This window comes from Lontra canadensis, unplaced genomic scaffold (genome assembly GCF_010015895.1).
Source record: "Lontra canadensis isolate GAN:19392208 unplaced genomic scaffold, GSC_riverotter_1.0 scaffold64, whole genome shotgun sequence".
NCBI lineage: Eukaryota > Metazoa > Chordata > Mammalia > Carnivora > Mustelidae > Lontra > Lontra canadensis.
The window spans coordinates 2,434,031-2,460,415 of NW_022631058.1; the positions used below are offsets into that span (position 1 = coordinate 2,434,031).

The window sequence follows — 26,385 nt, forward strand, 5'->3', positions numbered from 1 at the left end:
CCCAGCCAAGCCCAAGCCAAGGCAGAGCTCCCAGGCAACCATTAAGCACCGAAGTGAGCCCAGCTTAGGTTGGCCTCAGTAGACCACAGATATGTGAGCTTTAACAAGCAAGAACTATTGTTTTAAGCAACTAAGGATTGTAATGGTTTGTTATACAGAAATGGCTAACCAATATAAAATATAAGGCATCAAACATGGTACATGGCATTTGGTAATTACTCAATTAATGTTATTATTCTAGTTACTATGCTCTTAACAAGTTACCCCAGAATTATTGGTTGGAAACAATTATTTATTATGCTCATAGATTATGAGGATCAGGAATTTGGACAGAGTACAGCAGGAATGGCTTGTCTCTTCTCTGTGACATCGGGTGTCTCAGCTGGAAGGCTTGAAGTCTGTGGGCTGGAAATCAATAGAATCTCCACACACTTATGTGTCTTGGTTGATTCTAGCAGTCAGCTGAGACCTTTGCTGAGACTGTTGAGTGGGACACCTACATATGGTCACTGGACGTGGCCTGGGCTCCCTCAAAACATGGTAGCCAGGGTGGAAAGGTGAGTGAACTAAGAGAAAGGGAGACAGAAACTGCATTTTGTTTTGACCTCACTCTGAAAGTCACAGCATCACATGCACTGTGCTCTACTAGTTGGAGCATTCATAAGACCACCATTGAAGGCCCAGATTCAAGGGGTAGGAAAATAGGCTCCACAGTTTGATGGGGGCTGGAAGGTTCTGGAAGAACATCTGGGACTGGAAATATTGCTATTTATTGCATTTATTTGAGGAAAATATGGTCTGTCATAGTTAGCCACTTTTGTTTCTATTATTCTCATCAAATAGATATACTGACCCTATTTAAATCCACCATTTACCCTTAATTCTGCCTACTTACTTACCTAAAGTTGTTCCCCCTACTTGTTATGCACCTGCCCTCCTCACCATGCCCTACTTTGCCTTTGGAAGTGGCACCCTTTCCTTCAAGAGCTGGCCCCAAACCCATCCCTTCACAAAATCTTTTCCCTGATTGAAATAATTCATTTGAATTCATCCGCAAATTTCTAAAACCAGTCATTTTAGCCCCACTTTTTCAGCACTCTTTGTATATACCTTGCATTATACGTTACCTTGCTATATATAATTCTTCCTGAGGGCAAGAATGATAATATTTAAACTTTTTGATGTACTTTGTGAAAATCAATTATTTTTGATGATCTTAAGAATGCTCCCATTTATTGTTTTTGTTGTTGATGAAGATGATGATAACACCAGATAAATAGTCTGTAGTCACATGACAAATGCAGCTTTCTAAGCACATGTGAAATGCTTCTTGCAAATACATTGCTGCCTAGCACAAACCAGTGTGGGGCTGCCTCCCAGAGCCATTCTTAGGAACATTTCTGCATGTGCTTGTGTAAAACATGCATATCACCTTTTCCTAAAGTTTCAAGATGAAGGGCGTGCTCATTCTAGTGTAGGTCCTTCAACCATCCCCTCTTCATTGGTTTTGGTTTTTCCATTTGTGGCTCCTCTTTTTTCCCTTCAAACCCTTTATACATCATCTTTCTTGTAGGCTCGTCTCTTGTCTACGTCCACTGATACAGGGATTAAAATGAAATATTAAAACACTGTTACTACATCTATATTTCCTTAGGTATGGATTTATGTTTTTGTAAATTCTAGGCACCAGATATTTTCATGTCTATTTTTACTTTTTTTTTTTTTTAAGTAAGTGCCACACCCAGCAGGGAGCCCTACAAGGGGCTTGAACTCAAGACCCCAAGATCAAGACCCAAGCTGAGATCAAGAGTTGGACGCTTAACCAACTGAGCTACCCAGGCTCCCCTTTCATGTCTACTTTTAAAAAATAGATCTCCATAAGCTCATGATTTAAGTACCAGCTACAGAACCGAGGAGGCCGCACACTGTTGTGTGGTTTTTACATTGCACAGAAGGACTCTTCTGAGAAGGCAGAGGTGAAACCTGGTGCTTGATCTACTTGCAGTATTCTCTATGTTCTGATGTGGGGCTTTACCAGCCCAGAAAGCGGGATGTCCTTTTGTAATTCAAATGAAGTTGTCAAATGTGCTGCCCTTGGTCTTGATGATGCATTTGCTATCCGAACCATCTTCTGAAGGAGTTATTTCGGGGGTGGGGGGGCATGTCTCATTTACCGCCGCATCCTTCGAACCAAACAGAACACAGAATGGGTGTTTCAAAACATTCTTGAATGACTACTATATTGATTACCAGTTATTCCAAAGAAGAGTACTTTGCAGATATGTTAGTCATCGCTGTCACCTGAAAGTGAGGTGACCCACTCACAACCTTCCTGTAGGTGGCAGAGTAGCATAGATAAGAGGATGCTGATTTAGATCTGCTGATTCCTGTTGGTTTTGGTGCATTTTTGCTGCATGCCCATAAGACTAATTCTTTTAGTCGTGATTGCTTTTTAACAAGGAGGATAAACCTAATAAATAAAAAACATTAAAAGGCAGCACACAACTGTTAAAAGCTGGCAGACGAGATGTGCGCTTTATTCAAAAAGAGTTCAATGTGGTAAGAAATAACTGGAGACCATTTCAGTCTCTCGGATATGTTCCTTTTCCCGCCAGTGCCCACCACACTACTCCAGGCTCTTGGGACTTTATAGTGTTTAGTGAGGAGAAGAGAGAGGAAGAGAAGAAGAAGTGAGGGAGGTGAAACAAGATTTAAAAAAAAAAGGGGGGGGGGCGCCTGGGTGGCTCAGTGGGTTAAAGCCTCTGCCTTCAGCTCAGGTCATGATCCCAGGATCCTGGAATCGAGCCCCGCATAGGGCTCTCTGCTCGGCGGGGAGCCTGCTTCCTCCTCTCTCTCTCTCTCTGCCTGCCTCTCTGCCTCCTTGTGATTTCTGTCTGTCAAATAAATAAATAAATCTTTAAAAAAAAAAAAAAGGGGGGGAACCCCTGGGGTTTGCTTTCTACAGGTATAGAAGAGATCTACCTTGTCCCCTCTGTTGACCTAGACTGTGTGGGGAAGGAAAGTACATGTATCTCAGCTCTGAGTTCTTCTAAAAATAGTATCTGTAATTTTTTTAAAAATTAAATTTAAAAAAAGTGAATTTATATAAGTTCTTTTTGGAGATCTAGGATAGCATTCTCTTTGGTTTAGAAAGATACTTCAGTGGGTCCATGACATGATGCAATGGAGTAAAACCAAAAATTCCTTTGCATAAGAAAGTGAACTATAAAGGAGACTCATCATACTTCTGTTCAAGTTATTTGGTCTGCCATTCCACTCAGTGGGTCTGTGAGGCAGAGGAAAGATGCCATCAAGCCTGAAACATCAATTCATACTGGTAAAACTCAGGAAATAATTGTGACTCATTTTAATGGCTTCCCCACATTGGCCATGAACTGGAACACATTGTTCAGGTGGCCGGGATTTGGGGCGGTGATGACTCTGTCAGTATTCTCAATGAAGAAATTGAAAAATTAATTGAGGGTCAGAGGGCAACTTTCATTAAAGAAGACTTATGCCTTAGACTATTTTCTGGGCACTTTGATTTTCAAGAGTGTTGACTTTAGAACTTAATCCCCACTTAACATGAGATTTTAAGAATTTTTCAGTTTTCTCTTGGCAGTCAGGGAGACCACAGTTTGGGGACTTGAGGTGTTGGCTCCATTTACTCAGGCTAGAGGCAGGGAGAAAGATGTTGAGCAAGGATTCCCTCAGTGGGTTGTGAGCAGTGAGCTTTCAGAGCAGGGATGTCTGGTATTGAGTCTTAAGTTCTTTCCTGCTTTGTGCTGTACTCGCTATTAATTGCTAACCTTCAATAAATGTCCATTGTACCATCAGCCTTGAATTATTAGTACCTGGCAGAAAGGAGAGAGGGGCTGCCTTCATTAAATATGAATGCATCTAAAATCTTTAGGACACATGGTTGCACTGGAGTATAAAGCTAACTCATATTATGTCTTGGGAATAGAAAAAGTTGACCAGCCTGGAGGAAAAAAGAGGAAATAGAGGTGATCAAGAGAGAAGTGGGGGTAATTTGGAAAAGAGCTGACAAATGACACTGAGGACATTTAAATTCTCATCTTCACTTCCTCTCATTCCCAACTTCTCTTCCCACAAATCCTGAAGAACACTAGGGAGCACCCTTGGCTTCAGACAGCCATTTGCATAGTTATTCCACTTGAATATTGAAGTACAGGGGGACCTTAGCAGACTGAAACCTTGTGCCAGTGTGGGACCTAGACAGGTCTCAAAACCTGCTCAAGAGGACTCTGGGCAGATAAGGATGAAAGAATAGGGGGAAGGAGTATATTATTCTTCAGCTAAGAAAATTTCATGCTGTTATTTGGCCATGAACCCTTCTGTGCACCTGCTATCAGTTACTAATATCAATTAATTTCAAACTGGCTATACAGTTCTGTGTTCTATTCAGGACAGAGTTCTCTCAATGACAGGGGGCCCCTTATGGATCATTGTATTTTGCAGTAAGATGTCCATGGTCTATTTGAACTAAATAAAACACAAAGCTCCATTTCTCTCTCTCCTTGTTTACTCAAAAACAAAACAAAACAAAACAAAACAAAACAAACAAACAAACCCCTTCTTTTCTTTGCCCTTAAGCTTTCCTCTTGTCCAAAAATACCCGGCACATTGTGGATGGAGGAGTCTTTGTAGAATAGTGCTTTATTGTAAGAGTCTAAAATAGCCTCATAGCATTTACTGGGTTGAGTCGGCCTCAGGCTAGCTGCAAGCCCTCCCTCAGCTTGCTTCGCTACCAACCTTACCTTCTGATGTGCAGGAGGCCTTCACCCAGGTTAGGCTTACCTCCCACGCATGCAGCATGCCACTTCGCCACCTGACTCTTCCCCGTTCTAAACTCCCTCATGCCAGGAGACCTCCAGGTCTCACAAGTCATCTTACCTGTGAAAATTTTACAAGTAATGTAGTCCATATTGATTTTGCCCCCATCTGAGTTTACGTTGACATTAGTCATTTGGATTCATCAATCAATTGAACAGTTGTTTGTTGAGCACTGACGGTATGCCAGGAACACATTGCAAATATGGTATTTGATGATGTACTTTAATATTTCTCACTTATAGGTTTATGCACTTGTTGCCAAGAAAACCTTAAGGATTACATAATTTCGTTTTCTCACAGAATTGGCCAGAAAATAGGAACACAATAAGTATCTCTTGAATTGACTAAATTATATATGCGATAAACTAGGATAAACAGTTGTTAACCCGCCACTTGTTAACTTGTCATCTTATGATCATTAACCATATTAACTGGGTGATGGGCCTTCTTTATAATAAACATTTTTCCTTATGTCCCACCTCATTAAATCTTCCATAGTGAAAAATTGTGTTTAAAAAGGTTTATTAATAGCTTGTTTTCATAGCTCAAAAAAAGGGTATTACAGACAATAATCAGCAGAACAATAAAAAACAGAACCTTACCTCTATAAAGTTAGCCAGTGTGTAGACTTTATTACATAGGCACATATTCTTTTTCTTTTAAAAAAAGTAAACTGGTTTGACATAAAATTAATCACACTAGTACAAGAAGTTACACCAAATGAGGATGGATGATGAAGGAAGGAAATACAAGCCTTGGATCAGCTGAATCACTCATTAGATCTTGGGTCTCTCCATCCTGACAGATTGAAATTCACTGATGGACATTACAAAAATGGAGGGTCAGCAGGAGAGCTCTTTTATCACACTCCCCGGGCTAAAACACTGATTCTGTTTATTTTCTTGCAAATGGTTAAGTTTTCTCCAGGTTCTGTTGGCAGGTGGACACAAAGGTCAAGTGAATGCTGGCTTAGGGTTAGAGGAACTAAAAAATCTTCCCTTTCACCTTTGACTTCAAAACCCTTCAACCCTTTGGTCCAGGGTCTGTGCACATCTGCTTTCCCAGATCTACTTGCATTGGATACTACCTGGGGCTGCTGATCCTGAAGCACCTGGAGGCAAGATGACCATGGCTAGATGGTGTCCATGACCGGCACTGAGGGTTTGATCTGAGGCACATGGGACTGACCAGGAAGAGGATGCTAAAATTCCTTGCTCGGTCCAGTTTGAATTGAGCCTTTACATTTGACCCCATTCTAAGTATAAGAAACTAAAATCTTACTAACATAGACCACAAAAGAGATGGTATTTTGTGGCTTCTGGATGTTTAAAAAAAATTTTTAACCACATTTTCATGTGACTAATAGACAGCGAGGATAGAGAGAACTGACCCTTGCTCTCATCTCACTTTGCCATAACTGTTTTACAAATAGTCCCAGAATGTTTACAGAGCATTTTTTTTTCCTCCCTCAATTTCTGCAGTCTTTTGTGTAAAAGGACATAACTCTAAATCATAGATCATCCTAATGTGGCCCCTCAGTACCTTGGAGGGTCAGACCTATGTTTGCTTCAAGTGATCCCCAAATCCCAACACCCATTTTGGAGCCCTGTCTGGTCTGTCCCTCCTCACACTCACAGCCCTGTTGTGCTGGGTGATGCAGGTAGAACTTACAGAGCAGTGTTCTTGCTGATGGCCGCCATCCTTCTGATCCTCCAGCTACAAAACAGAGGACTGCAGAGTTTTCTGTGTGTCGTCTGGGCAGACAGTAAAGGATAGACACATAAAAAGGAAAAAGATGGGCCGGCTGATATTGGTTCTTGGTTCTTGAGACTACATGAAGAGTCCTACAGACATGAAGTATCATGAACAATGGCACCAAAGGCTCTTTTATAAAATAATCCATAAAACTGGAGCTGGCAGGGACCATTAGTTCAGCTTTTTCACTTTTTTAGCTGAGGTTACTGAGGTCCAGTTGTGAAAACAGCAAGTTACTTCACATGGTGATTGTTTCCATGACTATGCCCTTCAAAGCTTCATAGAAACTCTAATTTTCCCTTGATAAAGGGCAATCCCTCCAACGACTTCACATCAACAATGCTCAGTGTCCTTGGCTTTGACCTTACCTCCTTTTAAGGAAGCTGGCTGACAGCACGGATATTGGACCAGAGTAGACACTTGATAAACATTTGAACTGAAATCATTCTACTGTTTAGCCCCACTACATAATCTTTTATTTTTCCTAGAGCTCCTTCCTTTAAGGGATGCTCTCTAGTTCAAGTATTTTGAGGTTTGGTGGCCAGTGCTCTATTTGTCACCTCTCTACACTTTGTCTTTTCATACTGAAATTCTAATTTTTGAGTCTGTTCTTTTATAGCTTTTCAGTATACACAGTTATTGTTTTCCTCTGTCCAGGTACCAAATACATTATTATGGATAATTTCTGTCTTTACAGACCTGAAATTCCAAGTTCAGAGTTGTGTTTCCCCCACCCCCTCAATTCTTAAAAGAAAAACAAAAATCTAGACTCTCAAGCAGATTCACTAAGGCACACTAGAAGAAATGTGAAAATTACATAGTCCTTCTTTTAGTTAATACATGGGAAAATATTACTGATATGTTTATTTTCTAATCTTGTTCACTTTTAATTCCTTAAATACATAAATACAAGTCACAATATCCAAAGCAAGTTTCATTTACAAATAGCACAACTAAAAAATGATGAAGAAATGGTGATTTGTAGGGAATTGGCACTTAAATAGTGGTAATGTATAGGAAACATCTTTAAAATCTGGTGAGAATGCCACGGCTGATGTTGAATAAAGAGTGGTCATAGTTTGGATGGGACTTGGTATAAGGTGTTAAAGATGATTTGCTTATACTAGCTGATATTTTTTGGTGGGTATAATCTTTTGGGTCAGTTTTGTTCAAATTTTTTGGTAAACTGCATTCTTAACATGATCTAAACTCTAGAAATGCTAGAATTAACCATGATCACTGTTTGTAGAAGAGTTAAAGTTAACAGCCTCAAGTGGGAGAAATTCTAAATGTGGGAGAATTCTAAAAGTAGGCGAGGTGGCAGTGCTTCCTACTCTAATTTAATATTCCCAAGGCTTTTAAGAAAAAAAAAAAATCAGATCATCCTGTGCTTTCCTACCACTAATCTTATAATGAGACTGAAGGCAGCCGTGAAATCATGATTTCATTTCACAAATTTCATTCTTACTCTCTGACCTCCATCTTCATAGGGTGACAAAGGAAGTACCCAGTAATGTTAGTCAGTGCTTACTGTTGGGGGAAAACAAGGACCTCACACATCAAGACCGGCCATGCTTTCTTCTCCTGCTGGCTATTCAAATGGGCAAGATCTGTCTGATCAAGATCTGGCTTGCAGAAATAAAATTGTGTCAATAAACTTCATTATGGATAACATCTGTGCTATTGTATTTTGGGCACAAAAATGTTTTTCAATATGAGTAAAGTAAACTGTAGTTTAAATTCAGCTGCATGTTAAGTGCTGACAGCTATTGGTTGACAGGGGAAGCAGGAATAAAAAAAAAAAATTAAGTCTTCCACGAAATAAAGCATGCTTGCTTGCTTTAATATAAGTATCTGATGATAAGTAAGGGTTAAGTATCTTAGAGTTCCAGGGTCAGTGTTCATTCAGCACTTACAGAATACCTAATAATTTCTCTCTCTCTCTCTCTCTCTTTTTTTTTTTTTTTAAAGTAAGCTCTACACCCAACGTGGGGCTGGAACTCAGGACTCCGAGATCAAGAGCGGCATGCTGTATCAACTGAGCCAGCCAGGCACCCCCTAATAACTTCCTTATATTTCATTAATATATGTTTGTCCTATCAGCAAGGATTTAAAGTGGCTGAAACCTATTATACTCCCAAGCTTTGTCCTAGGTACAGGAAACAAAGAACAAGATACATTCTTTGCCATCATGGATCATATTTCTTGGGGGCACTGATTTCTAGGGAAATAAACTCTTGCTCTCACCCACTGGATTTGAATAGAAATTAGTCCCATTTCAAATAGAAATACATTACATAAAAAAAGTTCTCAAGAGTTCTGAGTTCTGCCAATAATGCAGGAATGCTGAGAGCGGGGAAAGACCCAAGTAGAAAAAAAAAATTTGTCCTGATAATATTTAATATAAGTGAAATGCAAAACTTTGATAAGAAATAACTAGTATTATAAGAGTGGCAAAGGGGGTTTTTAATGCCCCCCCCAAATATCTTAACTTCATTCTCCTTTGACCTATCATAATGAGTACATTTCTTATCCTCTTTTACAATAAAGTCACAAAGCAAGCCACTGGACTCAGAAGAAAGCATAGCTCTTAATATCATGTGACATCTAATTTATGTTCTAATAATAATACTATGTATTGGTAAAATGAACTTAGTTTTCATTTCACATTATTGCTAACACAGACAAGGATTTTTGTGACCACACATAAACACAATCCAGGTCCAGAGGCAAACTTAGAATTCGCACATCAAAAAGGCAATTTTCCTAACTGTGTTTTCTAGGTAGCCTATTAACAAAACACTAGGCCTAACATATATAGTATTGTAGTTCCCAAACCCCTAAATGCTACCCATAATTAGTTTCCCAAAAATACTAGTGGGAAAGCAAATTTGATGAAATCAAGGTGATAGTTTTTTTTTTTTAATTAATAATAATTTGCTTGTTGAATGTAGATAGCATGGAAGGGATTTTCCCAAGCGTTGGTTTAAAAAAAAAAAAAAAAAAGCCCAGGTAAAAGCACAAAGGCAGTAAGAATTAACTATGGTGGGGGAAAAAGTTTCAATAAGCAATACACACGCGATGCTAGCAGGTGAGGCAGAGATCTTGAGAGGGTGCACAGGCACTAACCCTAAGTAAGGAAGGTGCCAGAATGACCTTCACCTTGCCAGTTCTTCAGTCCACCTTGATGTTTTTATGAGGAATCTCATGTATCTCTCATACAACAGGGGAAGGACTATGCCTCACTTGACAAAGACCTCCAGGGAGCCCCACTGTATTTCAAAGAGCATACAAAACCACTTATCAAAGAAAAAACAACTAGAGTTAGAGAGTGCTGTTACTACTGAGATGAACCTATATTCAGAAGGGATCTTGGTAGCCATCCAGCCCAAATCCAATGTCCCTCTCATAGCATCTGGGACTGATGGTTATTTTAACCTTTGTTTGGGCATTTGCCACAACCGGAAATTTTACTGCTCAAGTCTATTCCTCTTTAGAACCACTCTTAATAGAAAATTCTTTATGTTGAAGCAAACATCTGTCATCTAGAAAGTTCCTCTTTGTTCCTATTTTTGCCCTTTGAAATTACACAGGGTAAGTCTAATTCCTCTCCTTTTTATTAAAACTCAACAGAAATTTCAAGGCAGCGATATTATTTTGTTCTCTCCTATTCTATTCCCCTGCTCCTTATATCATCAGACCCTTCACAACCCTGATCACCTACCTCTGGACAAAATTTATTAATGTCTTTCATAAAATATGGTACCCAGAATGGAACTCAGCCTTCCATCCAGAAGTGGACTGACCAATGCAGCATGCAGGGCTCCCTGGGCTTTTGTTACCACAGGCTGACGCACTGACTTTGTGAATAATCATGATGCACTCCTGATTCAACAATGAACTCCTATTTTGACGTGAACTGCTATGAAACCAGGACTTTTCAGGACCCTTCCCACCACCTCTCTGTATTTAGAGGGTTGCATTTAAGCAACTAGAATATAGTTTCTTACTAATGTCTACTGAATTTCATCCTTTTAGTTTCAGTCTTATGTTCAGGTATTTTAAAAAAATGGTGATGATGTCTATATTCTAGTGTCAGTACATAGTTATAATTCAATGAATATTCATTGAATAAATTAATCCTAAATCTGCCAGTTGAAACAGGATATATCATTTATTTCTCTGTGTCATCTGACAAATCTGACAAGCATGCTTCTGTCCCCTCACTGTATTCTTCATGGGAGAAATAGGCATTTAGAGCCTACCTATAAATTGTTGGGCAGGTGTCCCATTTGGGATGGCCGATATAGGTCCGTGTATGGTAAGAAAACATCAAGATACAAGTAAGAAGTGGAGGTACAGAATGTAAATGGGACCATATGAAGAGAAAGAAAATTGAGTGTCCTAGACTCTTGGGACTGGGACTAATATTCTCAACATTAGAAAAATATGGCTTTCCCCCATTTCTACCCTAGAGACTTCTGCCTTGTAGATCTGTTACAATACTGTGATTATCGAACTCTGAATTTTAGGGAAAAGATCATATAAGTTCAGTTTTAAAACAGCTCTTAAAATGATCTTTTCCACTTATATTCCATGTAAAGTCTGAGTCAAAGAGACATGCAACTGTCTATAGGCTTGAGGTATGAAAAGCGCTCCCAAGTGCTCCTGACAAATGCCTGAGGTATAATATATATATATATACATATATCCATTTGTTTCAGGAATCGGAAATGGCCTATGTTTTTCAGTGTGAATTTGGGAATTCATTGAGATTGAAAATGTCTCCTGAATTGAATATAATCTTATAATTAATGTCTCTTTTCCCCCAGAATCAAGAAAACTAAGCTCAATTTTGCTTTCCCTTTCATAGCCACCCTTTGCCAAATATGGGGCTAATCACAGAATAAAAAAGTATCCTGTTGTGCCTTTTTCCATTGTCTACTATGACTCAGCGTGGTGAATCCTGGGACTAGAGAGATGGAAAAAGTGTTTTCATCAAAACGATCCCAAACCAGGAGGGAAATGTCTCGAAAACTTCTGTTGCATAGCGTTAACATTGCAAGAATAGAGACATGTACCAAAGGCCTAGTAGACCCAAAAAGGAAATATGTTTTGTACCTCTTCTGAACCTTTTCTAGAGGGCATGACAGAGGGGGATTCTCAAGACTGTGTTTTCTAGAAAATCATGGAAGTGACAGATGAACACCAGAAGGAAATCCTGCCAACACTGATGTGGAAGGTTCTCTTCCTAACTCCAGTAGTCACAACAAGCCACACTCAAGAGCTACGAGATCAACAGAGCAAAGAGAAGGAGGCTTAATTAGACAACAAGCTCCAGAAGTCAGGGAAACCACCTGCTTCAGGCATATCAGTCTCTCCAAAGCAGTCACCTCAAGGTTTCCTGTGAGATTACAGGTAACCGCAAAGAGGAAAGTCCAACATACTGTTCCAGTAAGGAGTAGCCATGGTAGGTACTGCCTTGAACTCCAGCTGCTCAGGAAGACATCCTGTCATGATGCTTGGGTCAGGCCCCTCCCGCAAAAGGGCTTCATCACTGGACCCCACACTCCTTGGGATTTTCCATTTCATCTCCTTCAAAATCTGGCTTCAAATTCTTTTTCTGCTCAATTTCCACCTGTCGAGAGTAGAAGTTGGAAAGAAATATCACAAAGGAGAAAAACCATCCCAATAAGAAGTAATCTCAAAGAGAATACCTCACCAGGAGATTCCCTGTAATTTTGTCACTATTTTGAGCTTTGGCCACACTGGAGCTACTCTCGCCCGGAGGACGGCATGGTTCTCTCTTGGCACATGCTTTTTGCTGGGTCTGGAATTCCCTCTTCTTCACAGTCCACCTGGAAAATTTTTATTCTTTGCCTTGCACGCTGCTCAAAGGTCACCTCTTCTGTGAAGCTGTCCTCAAGTCATCAGGTGCTCCTCCTATCCATATCTCCACTGTCCCTGGTACATGAACCTGGCTCCAGCATTCCACAGGCTCCATGGGACAGGAGCAGGCCCTTGTTGACTACTGTATCCCCATAATGCAGGCATGCGCTGAGCAAGCATAAAGGTTTATCAAATGAATGGATTCCTCTCCAGCCATCTGTTTATACTCTCTATTACTTTATGGCTTTACAAAGTCTCCAAACTGGTCCTGGGATCGAGCCCTGCATCGCCTTTCTGCTCAGCAGGGAGCCTGCTTTCTCCCCTCTCTCTGCCTGCCTCTCTGCCTACTTGTGATCTCTCTCTGTCAAATAAATAAATAAAATCTAAAAACAAAAAACCAAAACAAAACAAAAAACCCAAAGTCTCCAAACTGGTCAAGTATTGTCTTGTTTACGGTTCTACCTGTGTTTTCAGCAAAATGTGGTAGCTGTAACTAAAAGGATTAATAAATTCATCTTGCCTTGAAAGAGACACACACTGAAGCCTTTGACAAGTCAGAAAATAAGTACATCAAGTAAGAGAGTCTCACAGTTAAAGCTGCTCCTCTCTTTACCACTTTGGATATTTATGACAAAGGAAACAATTCAAGCAGTGGACTAGGCCCACGCTTGATGAAATGCTATTTTTTTTTTGGCCACAAGATGGAGGATTTGTTCTTTTTGGTAGTTTAAGATTGTAGATGACACAACTAAGGAAATATTTACAGAAAAACAAACCATAAAAATCTAAGGATATTATTAAGAATAAAAAATTATTAAACCACTTTGCAAAATACTTCTTCAATAACCCCCACTTTCTGTCTTTGACATTTAATCTGCTATTGAATTTCTAACACCTCAAGACAGAATGACCATGTCTGAACTCTCCAATTTTGTTTCCTCCTCCCACAGCCCGGATCCTGTTACAGAAGCTTGCTTGGCTTCTGAATTTTGTCCTCTATAGCCCTGTGACCAGGTCATATGTGTCCCGATTTTACACGGATCTACATCATCAACTCTGAAGCCGAAACACATACTTTGGGTTAGCACTTTCCTGAATTCTCCTCCACCTTCCAAGTTCACAACTTCTGCAACACATATTATGAATGAGAATATGATATTATGATATACTCATTCATAATATTCATATATCTACTCATTCATAATATTCATATTATTTATAGTGTACAATTAATAATACAGAATGTTACAGATTAATAATAATCCCTTTACTCCATGACTTTCTTTTTTTTAAGATTTTATTTATTTATTTGACAGAGAGCACAAGTAAGCAGAGCAGCAGGCAGCGGGAGAGAGAGAAGCAGTATTTCTGCTAAGCAGGGAGCCCAATGTGGGACTCGATCCCAGGACCCCAGAATCATGACCTGAGCCGAAGGCAGCCGCTTAACCAACTGAGCCACCCAGGCGTGCCCCCATGACTCTTTTGATGTTGTTCATGATGACTGAAAGACATTATACTCTCCTCTTTCATCCACCTCTTATTTTTTCCCAACCTTTCTCTTGCTTACTAGAGATTAGTCATTCAAATCACAGCAGACTCACCCACAGCCGCGTGTGGCACACCTGTCTCTAAGGCAGTAAGAGAACACATTGTATCCAGGGCAGGCATCGCTAAAAGGAACAAGATGGGGCATGGAGGGTGGGGAGGGGGGATGGTGGAGGGATAAACAAACGGTCTTGGACACATTAGCAAGATGCCTCCCGAGGCTACCTTGTAGCTGTAGTGTGCGGAATAATTGACCCACTTCCTGACGTCAGTCTTGTCTTCCACGGAGATGGATCTCACAGCGGCTTTGGAGGCAGAAGTTGTGGGCATGCTGAACTCCACATTCACGTGACTGGCAAATCTGGAAGGCACTTCCCGGTCAGAGCCAAGTTCAAGGTGGCAGAAGAAACAGTGAGGGTGACCAGAAGCTATGAAAGGGAAAAAATCCAGACATTAGGTTCTTCGGAGAGCCATGGAAGGAGAGGCCCACAGAGGCACCTCAACAACAAAAAAGGCCTTGAAGATTGCCTCCAGGCTCCGCACCGGGCAGTCTTTCTGGGGATCCAGGGCTGAGCATTTCCTTCCACAGAAATCACAGTGCCTGTGCTTCAGACCCTTTGCTAGAACTATCTGATTACAGTGGCCTTTATCCTAGCAATAAAACCCACAGCCTGAAAAACGGGTCACTCTGCCCGCTGAGGTCAGGGTGATATGGGAACACAGCATGAATACCAGAAATAAAGGCATAGATCCATAGATTGACAGAAAGGATTAAAAGGGAGCAGCACTTAGCAACGAATAAAACATCAATGACAGCTACATGGAGCCAAAGAATCAATTCCCTTTGAAAGGCGAATTTTCTCAACAACATCTCGTCTTTTTACAAAAATGCTTTGGCACGTTGGTGTGGGTAATGGCATCTGTAAATGACAAAGCCCTTAGAAACAGCACAGACACATGAAGGATGGACATGATGCACTGGGTAGGATGCAGACTAACAGGACACTGCGTGTGACTCCCAGCTCTCCCCCGAAGTGGTAGAGATCCTGCACCCAAGTCCTTTGTTCTCCTTCGCCTCAAATCCTGACTTGGGAACTGGGGAAATGGGAGATGGGTGGTAAAGGGTGGGCTAGACAATGCCAGGCAGAGTCCCTGGCTGTTCTCTAATTCTATACATCTATGGCTAGTTCTACTGTACTTGGATGGAAAACTTAAGGTTTTCCATTTGAGGGCTGTTATTAGATATGTGTGTGAAAAGACAGATCAGTTCTGTGGCTATAACCTCTGAAAGGATGGTTTGCTGAGCACTCTAGTATCTCAAATGCTGCCCGCACACCCTCTCCCTGCATCTTTGCAACAATCCCTTGAGATCACAGTCTTTACGTTCTACAGATGAGGCCACAAAAGCTTTGGGAGGGAAAGTAAACGAGCCAAGGTCAAAGCTGGAAAGTGGCGGACTGAGGACTGAACCCAAGCACTCTAACCCGGAGGTGTTTTAACCACTCTGTCTGAGTCACAGCCCCCCACAGAGTCCCCAACCCCAAAACCAGGTTTGCAGGGTGACATGAGTGGAGAAGTGAGCTGTAGGAACCTCCGTACAGCAACTTGCCATGGATAAACAACGTGACATGGCTTTGGCTTCATTATATAATACCAACGACCCTTAGTTAAAGGAGTTTCCCCAAATAAACAATTGCAATTTTCTTTATTGATCTGGGCAGGACTTTCTAATCTCAGCGAGTGAGGACATACACACCCACTCTCTAAGGAAAACATTACAGAGTGAAGTACATGTTTTGCTCTACTTGACAAATAACATAGTTCAGTGGTTAATTCTAAAGAGTAAAACTCTGGAAAACTGAGAAATTTGCAATGGTTTCTAGGAAAAAAATTTTAAATTGGATACACATAATAGTAAAAATTACATTATCTAAAAATGAATCCGTGTTTTTTTTTTTAAATTACAGTTGTAATTACATAGCTATCTGCTACATTTATTACAGGCCAGAGATTGTCCTAAACACTTAAAGACATTATCTAATTTCTTTCTTAATGAGTTAGGTATTAATAACCCTCTTCTGTAAATGAGGAAGTTAAGATTTCTTTGAGAGGTTTAAGTAAATCGCCGAGGTCACAAAGCTACTAAAATGCAGCACTAGGAATAAAACTCAGATCTGACACCGAATTATGTCCTAAACTCCTCTCTGTGTATTGCTATGGATTTAGATCACTACAAATTACATTGAGGAGTTTCTTACTTGTAATCAATGGCAACTTGAACAACAGTTTTATCTAATTGTCCTTATGTGCACAGTGTTGGAATAATGAGGAATCATTACTTTCCACAAAGCTGACCTCTCCGCTTACCCCTCCAAAGTACATTCACAGCAAACTCTATGAATGTGGCATTCTTTCATGATTACCAGCATCAATCAACAGATGTGTAGGGCTGGTGGACAGGTAGGAAAATGCAATTCTGAGAGCTAGTGTCGTCTAATTTATGGTAATGAACTATGTGAGCCCACGCATTTTGTCATCTTCCTTGATGAAGTTGAGAAAATTTAACATTAAAATTCAGATTTCTATTTTCCATAAAAGGCAAAATCTACTGAAATTGTTTTCTCTTGATCTAATATTAGAGAACTGGAGTTCCAGCAAAGAAAGCTACCTATGCAAGACAGCATGTTTTGTTTCCAGGCGGATAACTTGGGCAAGCAGTAGGCCTTGTTCTGCTGCCTTCTAAGACTTAGAAAAGCTCTTGGGATCAGGGCGAAAAGGGTCCTTAAGAGCCCGGTGGGAAGGCAGGGGCCGCCGAACATGCATAAGGCTGGGCTGGACCTGCCCATTTAAACCATGTTGGACTCCAACAGCAGCTTGTTAACCGTTTGGTAGCAGGACTAGGAGAAGCCTGCTGTGGCTGCAGCAAGTCAGGGGTGCTGACCCGCGGGTCCGGGGCTGCCTATGGTCTGACAGCCCTGCCGGCTGCAGGCAGGAGTAAGCATGTAGAGGTCTGGTCTCCTTCTCTGCTAAATGGAGGTGCGAGAATTATGAAAAAATCACCTTCAAAATATACCATCCAAGGCTGATTGAAGACCAAGATGAGCTCAGAAAAGGGATGACAACTAACGGAGGGCACACCGGATTGGGGAGCAGGAGCTGGTCACCCGGAGTGCCGGCAACGCTAAGAACCCGCTGTCTGACTGAAATTCAGATCCTGTACCTCTCAGGTTTCCAGAAAAGGGTCTTACCAATTTCTGGAACCTATCCAGAAATATACCATTGGCCAGGAGTAGAAGAAGCCCTTTTTGGGTGTGTGGATGGGGGTTGTTACTAAAAATGTATAACCAGGATGCCAGGGTGGCTCAGTCGGTTAAGCGCCTGCCTTTGGCTCAGGTCAGGTGTCCCAGGGTCCTGGGATCGTGCCCCCCGCATCAGGTTCCCTGTTCAGCAGGGAGTCTGCTTCTTCCTCTGCCTGCCACTTTCCCTGCTTATGCTCTCTTTTTCTCCCTCTCTCTGAAAAATAAAAAAAAATATTTAATAAAATAAAATAACGTGTAACCATGATATAATAGCAAAAGCAGTGATGGGGGAATAGCTTAAGGGAGAAACATTCCCAAATATCCTTAGACTGTCCTGTATTTCAAAAATCTTTCACAAATAAAGGTTCCAGTAATCAGGAAATACATTTGCAATACATCATCTGCATTTCCTTGGCCGTGAGCCTACTGAACACTAACCTGCTGGGAAGCATTAAGTCAGGGGTTTGCTGAAGACCTATATCTTCCCTTGTCCCTTGTCCTGCAACCACCACCTCCCCCACTTCTGGTCATAGTCCTTCCCCTCACCTTTGCTTTGGGAAATAATCTTCCCCAGCACTGCATGTCATGTCAGTCTAAATGTGCTATCCTCCCCTTGACTCCTGAGCCAAGTGACGCAGGGGCAGAAAGTGGCTGTGATGACTGATTCCAACGGCTGCAGCCTGAGGAGACGCCTCTCAGTTCTGCTTTCCAGAGCAGTCCTTTCTAAGCCTGCGGGCTCAACTGTTCCAAGCTTTCCTTCAGTTCTCCAAGCTACCCTCCAACAATCTTTTTTTTCTTGGTTGTCTTTGCTGCTTATCACCAAAACCCTCTCATACCGTAACTGTTAAATATTTGAGAGCAAGAACTTTGAAACAAACGAGATAGATGTGCACACACTGAGAAAACCACAAACCTCTCTTCTCTTAGAAGAAATACTTTCACATTTGTGTCTATTGTGTCCTCTACCAAGAGGCAGCTGGGGTATTAAGAAAAGACCCCTGGATGTGGCTTCGTGACTTCAGATAAGTCATGTTGCTCCTGGTCCCTAATTTTCTCATCTATAGAGTGAAGAGGTTTGACTGAGTTATCGCCAAGGTCCCTTCCAGCTTGAAGACTCAGTTATTTCTTAACGAAATTATCTGAATCCACACTTAACAAACTTGAAGGGCCAAACATTCTGATAAACATAAACCTGAGGTCTTGTCTTTTGGAGGGCAAGTCCCCAGCAGGTTCAACAGTCACTCCCCCGCCTTCCATTTCACTTCTCTTCTCAAGGGCTTCTGTGCTGAAGGAGAGTTTAGGGCTTTTCCTTTCAGACCCGTCAATTCAGATAGGTCCTATGGCTGAGGTGGAGGTCACAGTGCTATCACCAGGAGAATACAGTGCTGATGTCAGGAGAAATGCATAAGCAGGCCCAGAGAGGGAGACTTTGTTTTTTTAAAAAAAACCCTGTCAGTTTGGAAACCAGGGTGGGGGTGGGGGTGTTTGGCAAGTCCGGCCTCCAGCACAGAGGTCCAATTGTCTCTTCATTTCGCACTGGGCTACAGTGTCTGACACAGAATGCCCCGGTGTGTGTGCAGGGCCTGGACAGCTTGGGGAGGTGACCTGATCGTCCTGCTTCTTGCAGGCACATCATGTCCCATTTTGGGTAGGATGACACAGCCACTCCACACTCAGAGCAGGAAATGGAGACTCTAAACGTACTATCAGGGTTTAAGAGTGAGAATGGAAGAAGGCTATCTGCAGAAGGGTAGAGTTCTTCCCAACCTTATCCTTTTTGCCTGGCTAGCATAACTACTTCTGTTAACAAATAGGCGAAGTTTACAATAAACAAGAAGTGGTTGAAAGGATCATAGGATCGTGGGCTTATTGCCCGTCATTGGGGTCATGCAGACTTCCTCTAAGAAATAAGACTATCAGAGCCTGTTGGATTACTCTCTAGTTTTGTCATTTCGCTAAATTCCCTGGACCCCTAAGGAAAGTCATCACCTTCCGTGTTCACTCAAGCACAAAAGCCTCCCTGAGAGCTGTGAGCAAGGCAGCGAGGGCCGGTAAGCTTGCTTTCTTTGTTTAGATCAAACACGCCTTCCTTTACTTTGTATCTGATAGAATTTCAGCCCTTTTGGACCTTCTGGTCCTGGCTGGACCTTCAGTCTGATCAGAGGCCATTTCTCCTTTGCCCCATCCTCAAAATCCCAGCTCTGAGTTGGAGATGTAATGACTGACACAGGTCTCGCACAGGGGGACTGGCATCATGAGTCTGACTCCTCACCCGTACTGCATTTATGACTGGCCAGAAACTGCACCCCTCTACCTACACTCAGGGCACAGCGGGAAAGCTACCTCTTCAAAACCAGAGGCTTTTTAGGATCTGGAGATAGTTTCCGGAAGCACAGAGAATGCGTAAATGAGTCAGAAAAAGCATACAAATTCATAAGTTGCCCCGCAATCTGCTTAGCAGCTCAGATGAGAAGAACGCAGAGTTTTCTAGAATTAGATAATAAAGGAGAAAATGGAGTAAACTGGGCCATTCATGTTTGTTACTTACTTTTTTCTCAAGTGTTTTTGCTTCTCTGGTCTCACTTCTCCATTACTATATTTCTGTCACACAACAAAAGCCAAGCCTTCATAGGGGAACAGAATGCAGAACTCTGACCCCAGCTCTCCTGTGACTCATGCGGCAGTTTTCACAGAAGAGAAACCTCTACCTACCTGAGTTCTTGTCAGGCAGTCGGTTTATCCTCCACACAATGGAGTTGAAGGCATGTTCATACTTGGCAGTTCCCAGAGTTACTCTCATGACAGGCTCAGAGCCAGACATACTGGCTGAGCCAAAACTCGCCCCCCGGTTCACTTTGGCTTTTAAAGACTTTTCCCCCAGGACGCTTTCCCTGCGGAAGTTTTTCACCCACTCACTGGGCACGGGGTATCGAACCATCACATTCTCACAGGGAACCTGAGTGAGAGGGTCTCGGTTAGAGGAGAAGCCGGCTGACATCCTGAGCCAGCTCTGCACCTCCACCTCCGCCCCGTTGATGCTTGCTGCCGTCCTGAGTGTGAAAGGCAAGGTCTTCTCTGCAAATACTGTCCTGAAACGCATGAGCTCAAAGCGGCAGGCATCCAAAGGGTTGAACAGAATAACCCGTGAGCTGCTGAACACGTCCTCATCCACACACCCATGAAAACAGCACTGATGGAGCTTGATCCACTTGGTGGTGGTGGTGGGCATGATGTCTTGCCGGGAAACTATCTCGTTCCCTTTGACAAGGACATCGTTGAGACCCAGGCGGCACTCTGCCAGCCCAGAGAGGAAACTCAGAATGTGGATCCGCGTCAAGACATGGTGCTGGAGAATCTGGTTGTCTCCTTTGCTCACAATGCCAGAGAATTCATCCTTGACATCCACAGTAATCTCCTCTTCCAGGTAGTTCAAGCCAACTGTGCTCAAGTCCATTGACAACACCGGCAGATTCATGAGCCGGTCCTGAACAGCACGGATGAAACTCAGGAAGTCGTCATAATTGGTGGTGCCCAGCTTAATCACTTGTTCCCTCTCTGCTGTGTGGGCCACAGCAGGTTTGGGCTGGTATTTCTTCTTCTCCTTGTAGATGACACGGTCTATTCGTAAGCTGTGGATCCTGCCATTCTCGTCATAGTTTTGGAGCCGGGGTTCCGAAATTTCATGGCAGATCTCCAGCTTGAACTCACGGAATGGTTTTTCTAGACCCTGCTCATAATACAGCTGCAGGTAACCACTGTCTGTTAGTTTGATGTAGATGGGTCCCCAGTGCCTAGACGACATGATGTTTTTCTTCTCAGGGATCCTTAGCATCATTGGCCACCCATCTCTGGGCTGGGACAGTGCTGAACCAGGTGGGTGGTCATCTAGTTCAACCCAGGCTATGGGGTCATCATCTGGTAGCGTCGCACTGCCTGAAGGATCAGGGTCATCAATCTGGAGTTGCTTGAGTTTTTCAACAGCATCAGAGTGGGACTGGGTTTTGCTTGAGTCATCAAAACAGATAGCATCCTGGTAGATGGCAATGAGAGAATCCCTTTGGCTCTTGCCTGTGGCACTGGAAACGGAATTGTTTTGGGAGCGCCTCTCCTGCTCCTCAAAGAAAGCAGTGAAAGGGTTGATAGGGGAGGGTTGGACATCCTGCAGAGTCTCATTCAGGAAAGGATTGGTTGCCCTCCAAGGTGGAGCCTCCATTATGGAAGGTGGATGGTTTAAGGATGAAATGTCCAGTTTCTGAACTTTGGAAAAGTTCATCAAAGTGCTCTTGGGACGTTCCCTCTTCTTAAATGACCCAGCTGAGTGATGAGGTACATCTGGGGTCACAGATGCAATAGGTGGTGGGTTTGGCTTCAGGGGAGAGGTGACTGGTGGCAAAGGGCAGCTGACCTCATTGTCATCAAAAGTGACCCAGCTGGGGAAACGAGCAGAGGTTACTGGAGAGGCAGGATGTCCATTCATGGCTGGACTACTGGCCTGCCAGCTGATAGCCTCCATCTCTACCTCTTCATCTTCCTGGACTGAGGAAGAACTGTCTAAAAGAAAAAGGAGAACATATGAGGACTGCTATTCAGGGCCTCTTAGATGTATGGGAAACAGGTATGGGAATGAAGAATGACTAGAACTTTATCTGGAATCTGGTAAATTCCAAAGTAGCTCATTACCTGTGTCAAGATGCTAGTCTGGGCACAGATTTCATAATTTTGTAATAAGCACAGCACAGGGGCCACACGTCAAATGCAGTAAGAATACAAATGGGCCTATCGATAAGACTAAGGCCCCTCATAATTTAACTCTTATACATTCTCCCTTTGATAGAAGTTTCTAGAAAAGATGCGGTCCTTACTATGCTCTAAAGTGTGTATTGATTTTTAGACATTGAATTCCACCTCCTACATAAAATGATATAAAGCTGATCTCATCTCATTGAACAAAACACATTACCTGTTCTAAGTGATCACAAATAATGTGATTGGAGGGATTTTTGCCCAAATGTGATCAAGAAATACTAAAGACAAAATATTAACACCCTTCAGATGAAGTAAGTCCATACAAGTGAATAAGAAGGCTATAAAAACTTTAATAGAAATATAGACAAAGGACATATACAGACAGCTCAGGGGAGGGAAACAAAAACTGCCTAATAAGCATGTGAAAAATGTCCAATCTCACTAGTAATAAAAAATGTAAATTAAAAACAATCAGTGAAGATTTAAAAAATTTTTAGCCTTCAGTGAGGTTAAGGATACCATTATATGAACAGTAAATAGAACTTTAATGGGACTGTAAGTTCCTATAAACTCTCTATAAGTGGTTTAGCAATTTGTATTAAGGGTTTTACAAATGTGTGTAAACAATAACTTTGTATTTTGCCCTAAGGAAATAAATCCAAATTGTGAACCTTGTTTTGACTAAATGTTAACCAACTAAGGTATACAATAGAATAATACCCAGCCATTAAAACATTTATAAGTATGAAGTAATATGAGAAAACACCCATAGTCTCTTCTTTTTTCTCTAAAATACCTTTCCATCTTGGGGTTTATTTATTTTTTGCGGAAGAAAAGGGGATATTATAAATAAAACACCACCTTAGCAGGGACTTCAAGGGAAGGGATACAGGACTTGATTTTCCATGTGGGAAAGATCCAAACTTTTAGGTAGCAAAACGACCCTGTGTGTCTGCTGGGATTGTGCAAAGGGAGGGGAAATTGAAGACTTTGGCAAGGAGCGGATTGTGACGAAGGAATAACACAGAAAACAAATCTGTGTGGCATATAGTAGATACTCAGTAAAAATTTGTTGATTGAATAAGTGAGAAAAGAGACTTTGCATTGGGGCAGTTCTATTTTCTGTCCCTGGAAGAAAGCATATGGAGATCTCTGAAACCATTCCACCCACTATTTCTACCACCAGCAACCTGGCATCAAAGGAAACAAATGCTCAGTGGTTGAGTCAAGTAGTTGAGTTTTCTAACCGCCTCACTAGACCTTTATGAATATCATATCCAACCAAACCAGATCAGCAAAGCCACACACAATTGCAAGTGGAATTACATGTGGTTGGAATGGCTGGCTCGTTATTCATCTTCCCAAGTGTATTTATTCAAACAACAAGCAATTTCTTTTACTGAAAACATCACCTTGAAAATGTAAGCTAAATATGTGAGTATGCATACACACATCCATACTCACCCCAGAAATATAATGGATAAAAAAGTATTTTCTGTATGTACAGCAACCATAAAAGGATTTCAAAGCATTTTAAAATCCCTTCAAATTAATCATTAATCCACTTCTGGAGATGTGGGATTTATTTTCTGAAAAATGAAGGGAAAAGGGTCAATAACCCAGGTTTGTAGGATTTGTATTTTATTTATTATCATTACTACTACTACTACTACCAGTATTGTATCAAAGGCCAAAGGGACCAATGTGGACCAGAGTAAAATAGAATCACTTCCTTGGAATGTAACTGATCCTCCCTAGACGACTGGAGAAGCCGTGCATCTCAAAACATCAATGTTTTATGAAGCCGCTCTAAGGAGCTTTTGTAACAGTAGAGTTTCCACCCAATCAGCCTGGTACTGACCCAGCCCCTGTACCAGGGATATCCTTTTTGTCTTGGGGCTCATCACCACTCCCTAGTCTGAACAAGCCAAAGTCTTTTTCCTTTGGAGGGGGCTTTTCTGCCAAAGCTGTTTATTCTTGCTGCCAGAGGATTCTCTTCTGTTGGGAATCTTGTCCCCAAAATAGCCTTTGTCATTTTCCTCTATGAAGTCAAAAAAGAAATGGACGGGGCAGGGGTGGGGGAAGCTTTTGTCTTCACTGAACATAATTTTTTTTTTAGAATAAATTCCTTTGTAAATGAAGTTATTTAAAATCATACAAAGTCCTAGACAGTTCTGAAGCATTAGACTTAGCATACAATTTAAATGAAATTTCTTTAAATCTGGAGGGAAAATTTTTAATTAAATTAATTTCTAGAGACTCCATCTTCTCTTTGACAGCCATTAAAAAGTATCAAAAGAGTGTTACAAAATATTCTCTCCGTTGGTAGAGAATCATCTCCCATGATTATAATCCGTTTTAAAAATCCATCATTGGGGGCAGTTGTAGGGTGTAGGTCAAATTTCTGGAAATGAGATTTTTTTTTCTATGAATTCATTTATAAAGAAAAATGTCTTAATAAAGATACTTTTACAGATGAAAAGCAAAAGTGGTCTCTAGTTCACGTGAAAATAAAGCATTTCTTGGAGTGAACTCAAGGACTAACAAACACAGCTTTTAAAAAATAATCCCTTATTGACTTCCCTATTTGTAAGCTCTTAATTTTCTATCATTTATCAACGACTGAAAGGCATCTTGAATTGTTTTTGCAAAGATTAGGTCATATATTTTCTGAGCCTCTTTTTATTAAAACCTCTTTATTATATTATTCAAGACTTTCACATGTAAAAAATCAACTTATCTGTATGGGAAATTTCTGGAGGAAAATATCTGATCATATATGACAAAAACTTGGTATCCTTTATGTATACAACAGTGTATTCTTAATAAAAATGATACACGCGGGGTGCCTGGGTAGCTCAGTTGGTTAAGCGTCTGCCTTTGGCTCAGGTCATGATCCCAGAATCCTGGGATGGAGCCCCAAGGCAAGCTTTCTGCTCAGCAGGGAATCTGCTTCTCCCTCTGCCTTCTCCCACCCTCTCCCTATTTGTGTTTTGCTTTCTCTCAAATTTAAAAAAAACAAAACAAACAAAAAAAACTTACAAAAAGATACACCCTCACCAAAAAAATTAAATAAAACAGGATAAGAACAGATAATTCGCCAATTAAGAAATATAAATGTCAATAACTATTTAGGAAAAAAAGTTTAACCTTATAAAACAATAAATACAATTATCTCTGTGTCAAAGAGACAAAAATTTACTATGAATCATTACTTGTGACATCAGGAAGTTTACACTCTGATGGAAGTGCTCAAAAAATCTTCCTGAAGGACAACTTGAAAATTTGTATAAAAGTCTCAAACAATGTGGTCCAAAAATTCTATTCACAGGAATGTAATCTAAGGAAAGAACAAGACGGGCATGGGAAGAGTAGAGAGCGGTATGTTTATCACAGCAATGTTTGTATCATAGAAAAATCAGAAACAACCTAGATGGGAGATTGGTTATACTGACTCTCTTGCCCCTAAAATGGAATCGCCTGCAGCTATCAAGACAATGCTAGTGATGCATGTTTATTCACATGGAAGCTGTTCATGATATATGTTGCTAAGGGAATAGTAACAAGAGCCTACAAACTAGAATCAGACTGCCTTGGTTTCAAATCTGTACCTGCCCCTTATTAGCTAGGTGACTCTGGGCAAGTTGTTCAGTTTCTCAGCAACTCAGCTTTCCCACTTATGACGTTAAGAAAATATTAAATCCTACCTGACAGGGTTGTTGGGAAAATACAGATGTTAAAATTGTGCCTCACAAGTAATAAAGTTCAGTAGATGACAGTTGTTATTACTACTACTACTAGAATGATACATTTTTATTATATAAAGTTTACATGTATTAAAAAGCTTTGGAATATAATATTTCATAATATTTTGATGTGAAAACAGATGTGTCCTGTGGGGTAAGAGGTGATTTAAAAATAATAAATCTGTATTAAAAAATACTGTTTGCTTATAAAATAAAGAAATGATAAAAGGTCAAAACACATCTTTAGCACTCCTACTAATTAACCTCAGAGAAGGAAAATAGTTTAGCTATAATCCATGTTGAAAAAGCAGTAGTTAGATCTTTCCCATGACACTTACGACTGATGTGGCTGATACTGGAAACAATGAAGGGAATGGGGGGGGGGGGTACTGGCAAATTTCTCCAGTAAGAAATAGGCAAAAACTAATTATCTTCAGAACAAAATTAACTATCATACAGAATTCCATTTTATTGACTTAATAAAATAAAACCAAAACCAAAAATCCAGCATAATTTTAATTACTATCTCTTCCACTTGCTACCTCCAA

The 26,385-nt window shown here is 41.1% G+C and overlaps 1 protein-coding gene and 1 long non-coding RNA gene across 4 annotated transcripts in view; one reads left to right on the forward strand and one right to left on the reverse strand.

Moving 5' to 3' along the window:
- Positions 1-12,160, forward strand: part of LOC116879922 — a 29,505-nt gene extending 17,345 nt beyond the window's left edge. The window contains exons 2-3 of one of the 2 annotated variants that reach the window (XR_004385130.1): positions 456-557; positions 11,445-12,160. This is a non-coding gene — a long non-coding RNA (uncharacterized LOC116879922). Of the gene's footprint in view, positions 1-455; positions 558-8,587; positions 9,053-11,444 lie in introns of those variants that run through there. The other variant, XR_004385131.1, reaches the window with a different exon arrangement.
- Positions 12,139-26,385, reverse strand: part of STON2 (stonin 2) — a 147,519-nt gene continuing 133,272 nt past the window's right edge. For both annotated transcript variants that reach the window (XM_032878549.1, XM_032878548.1), the window contains 3 exons: positions 20,058-21,896; positions 14,272-14,474; positions 12,139-12,250 (listed from right to left, as the gene is read on the reverse strand). In XM_032878549.1, the coding sequence (XP_032734440.1) occupies positions 12,167-12,250; positions 14,272-14,474; positions 20,058-21,896 (2,126 nt within the window). In that variant the 3' untranslated portion in view covers positions 12,139-12,166. The remainder of the gene's footprint in view (positions 12,251-14,271; positions 14,475-20,057; positions 21,897-26,385) is intronic.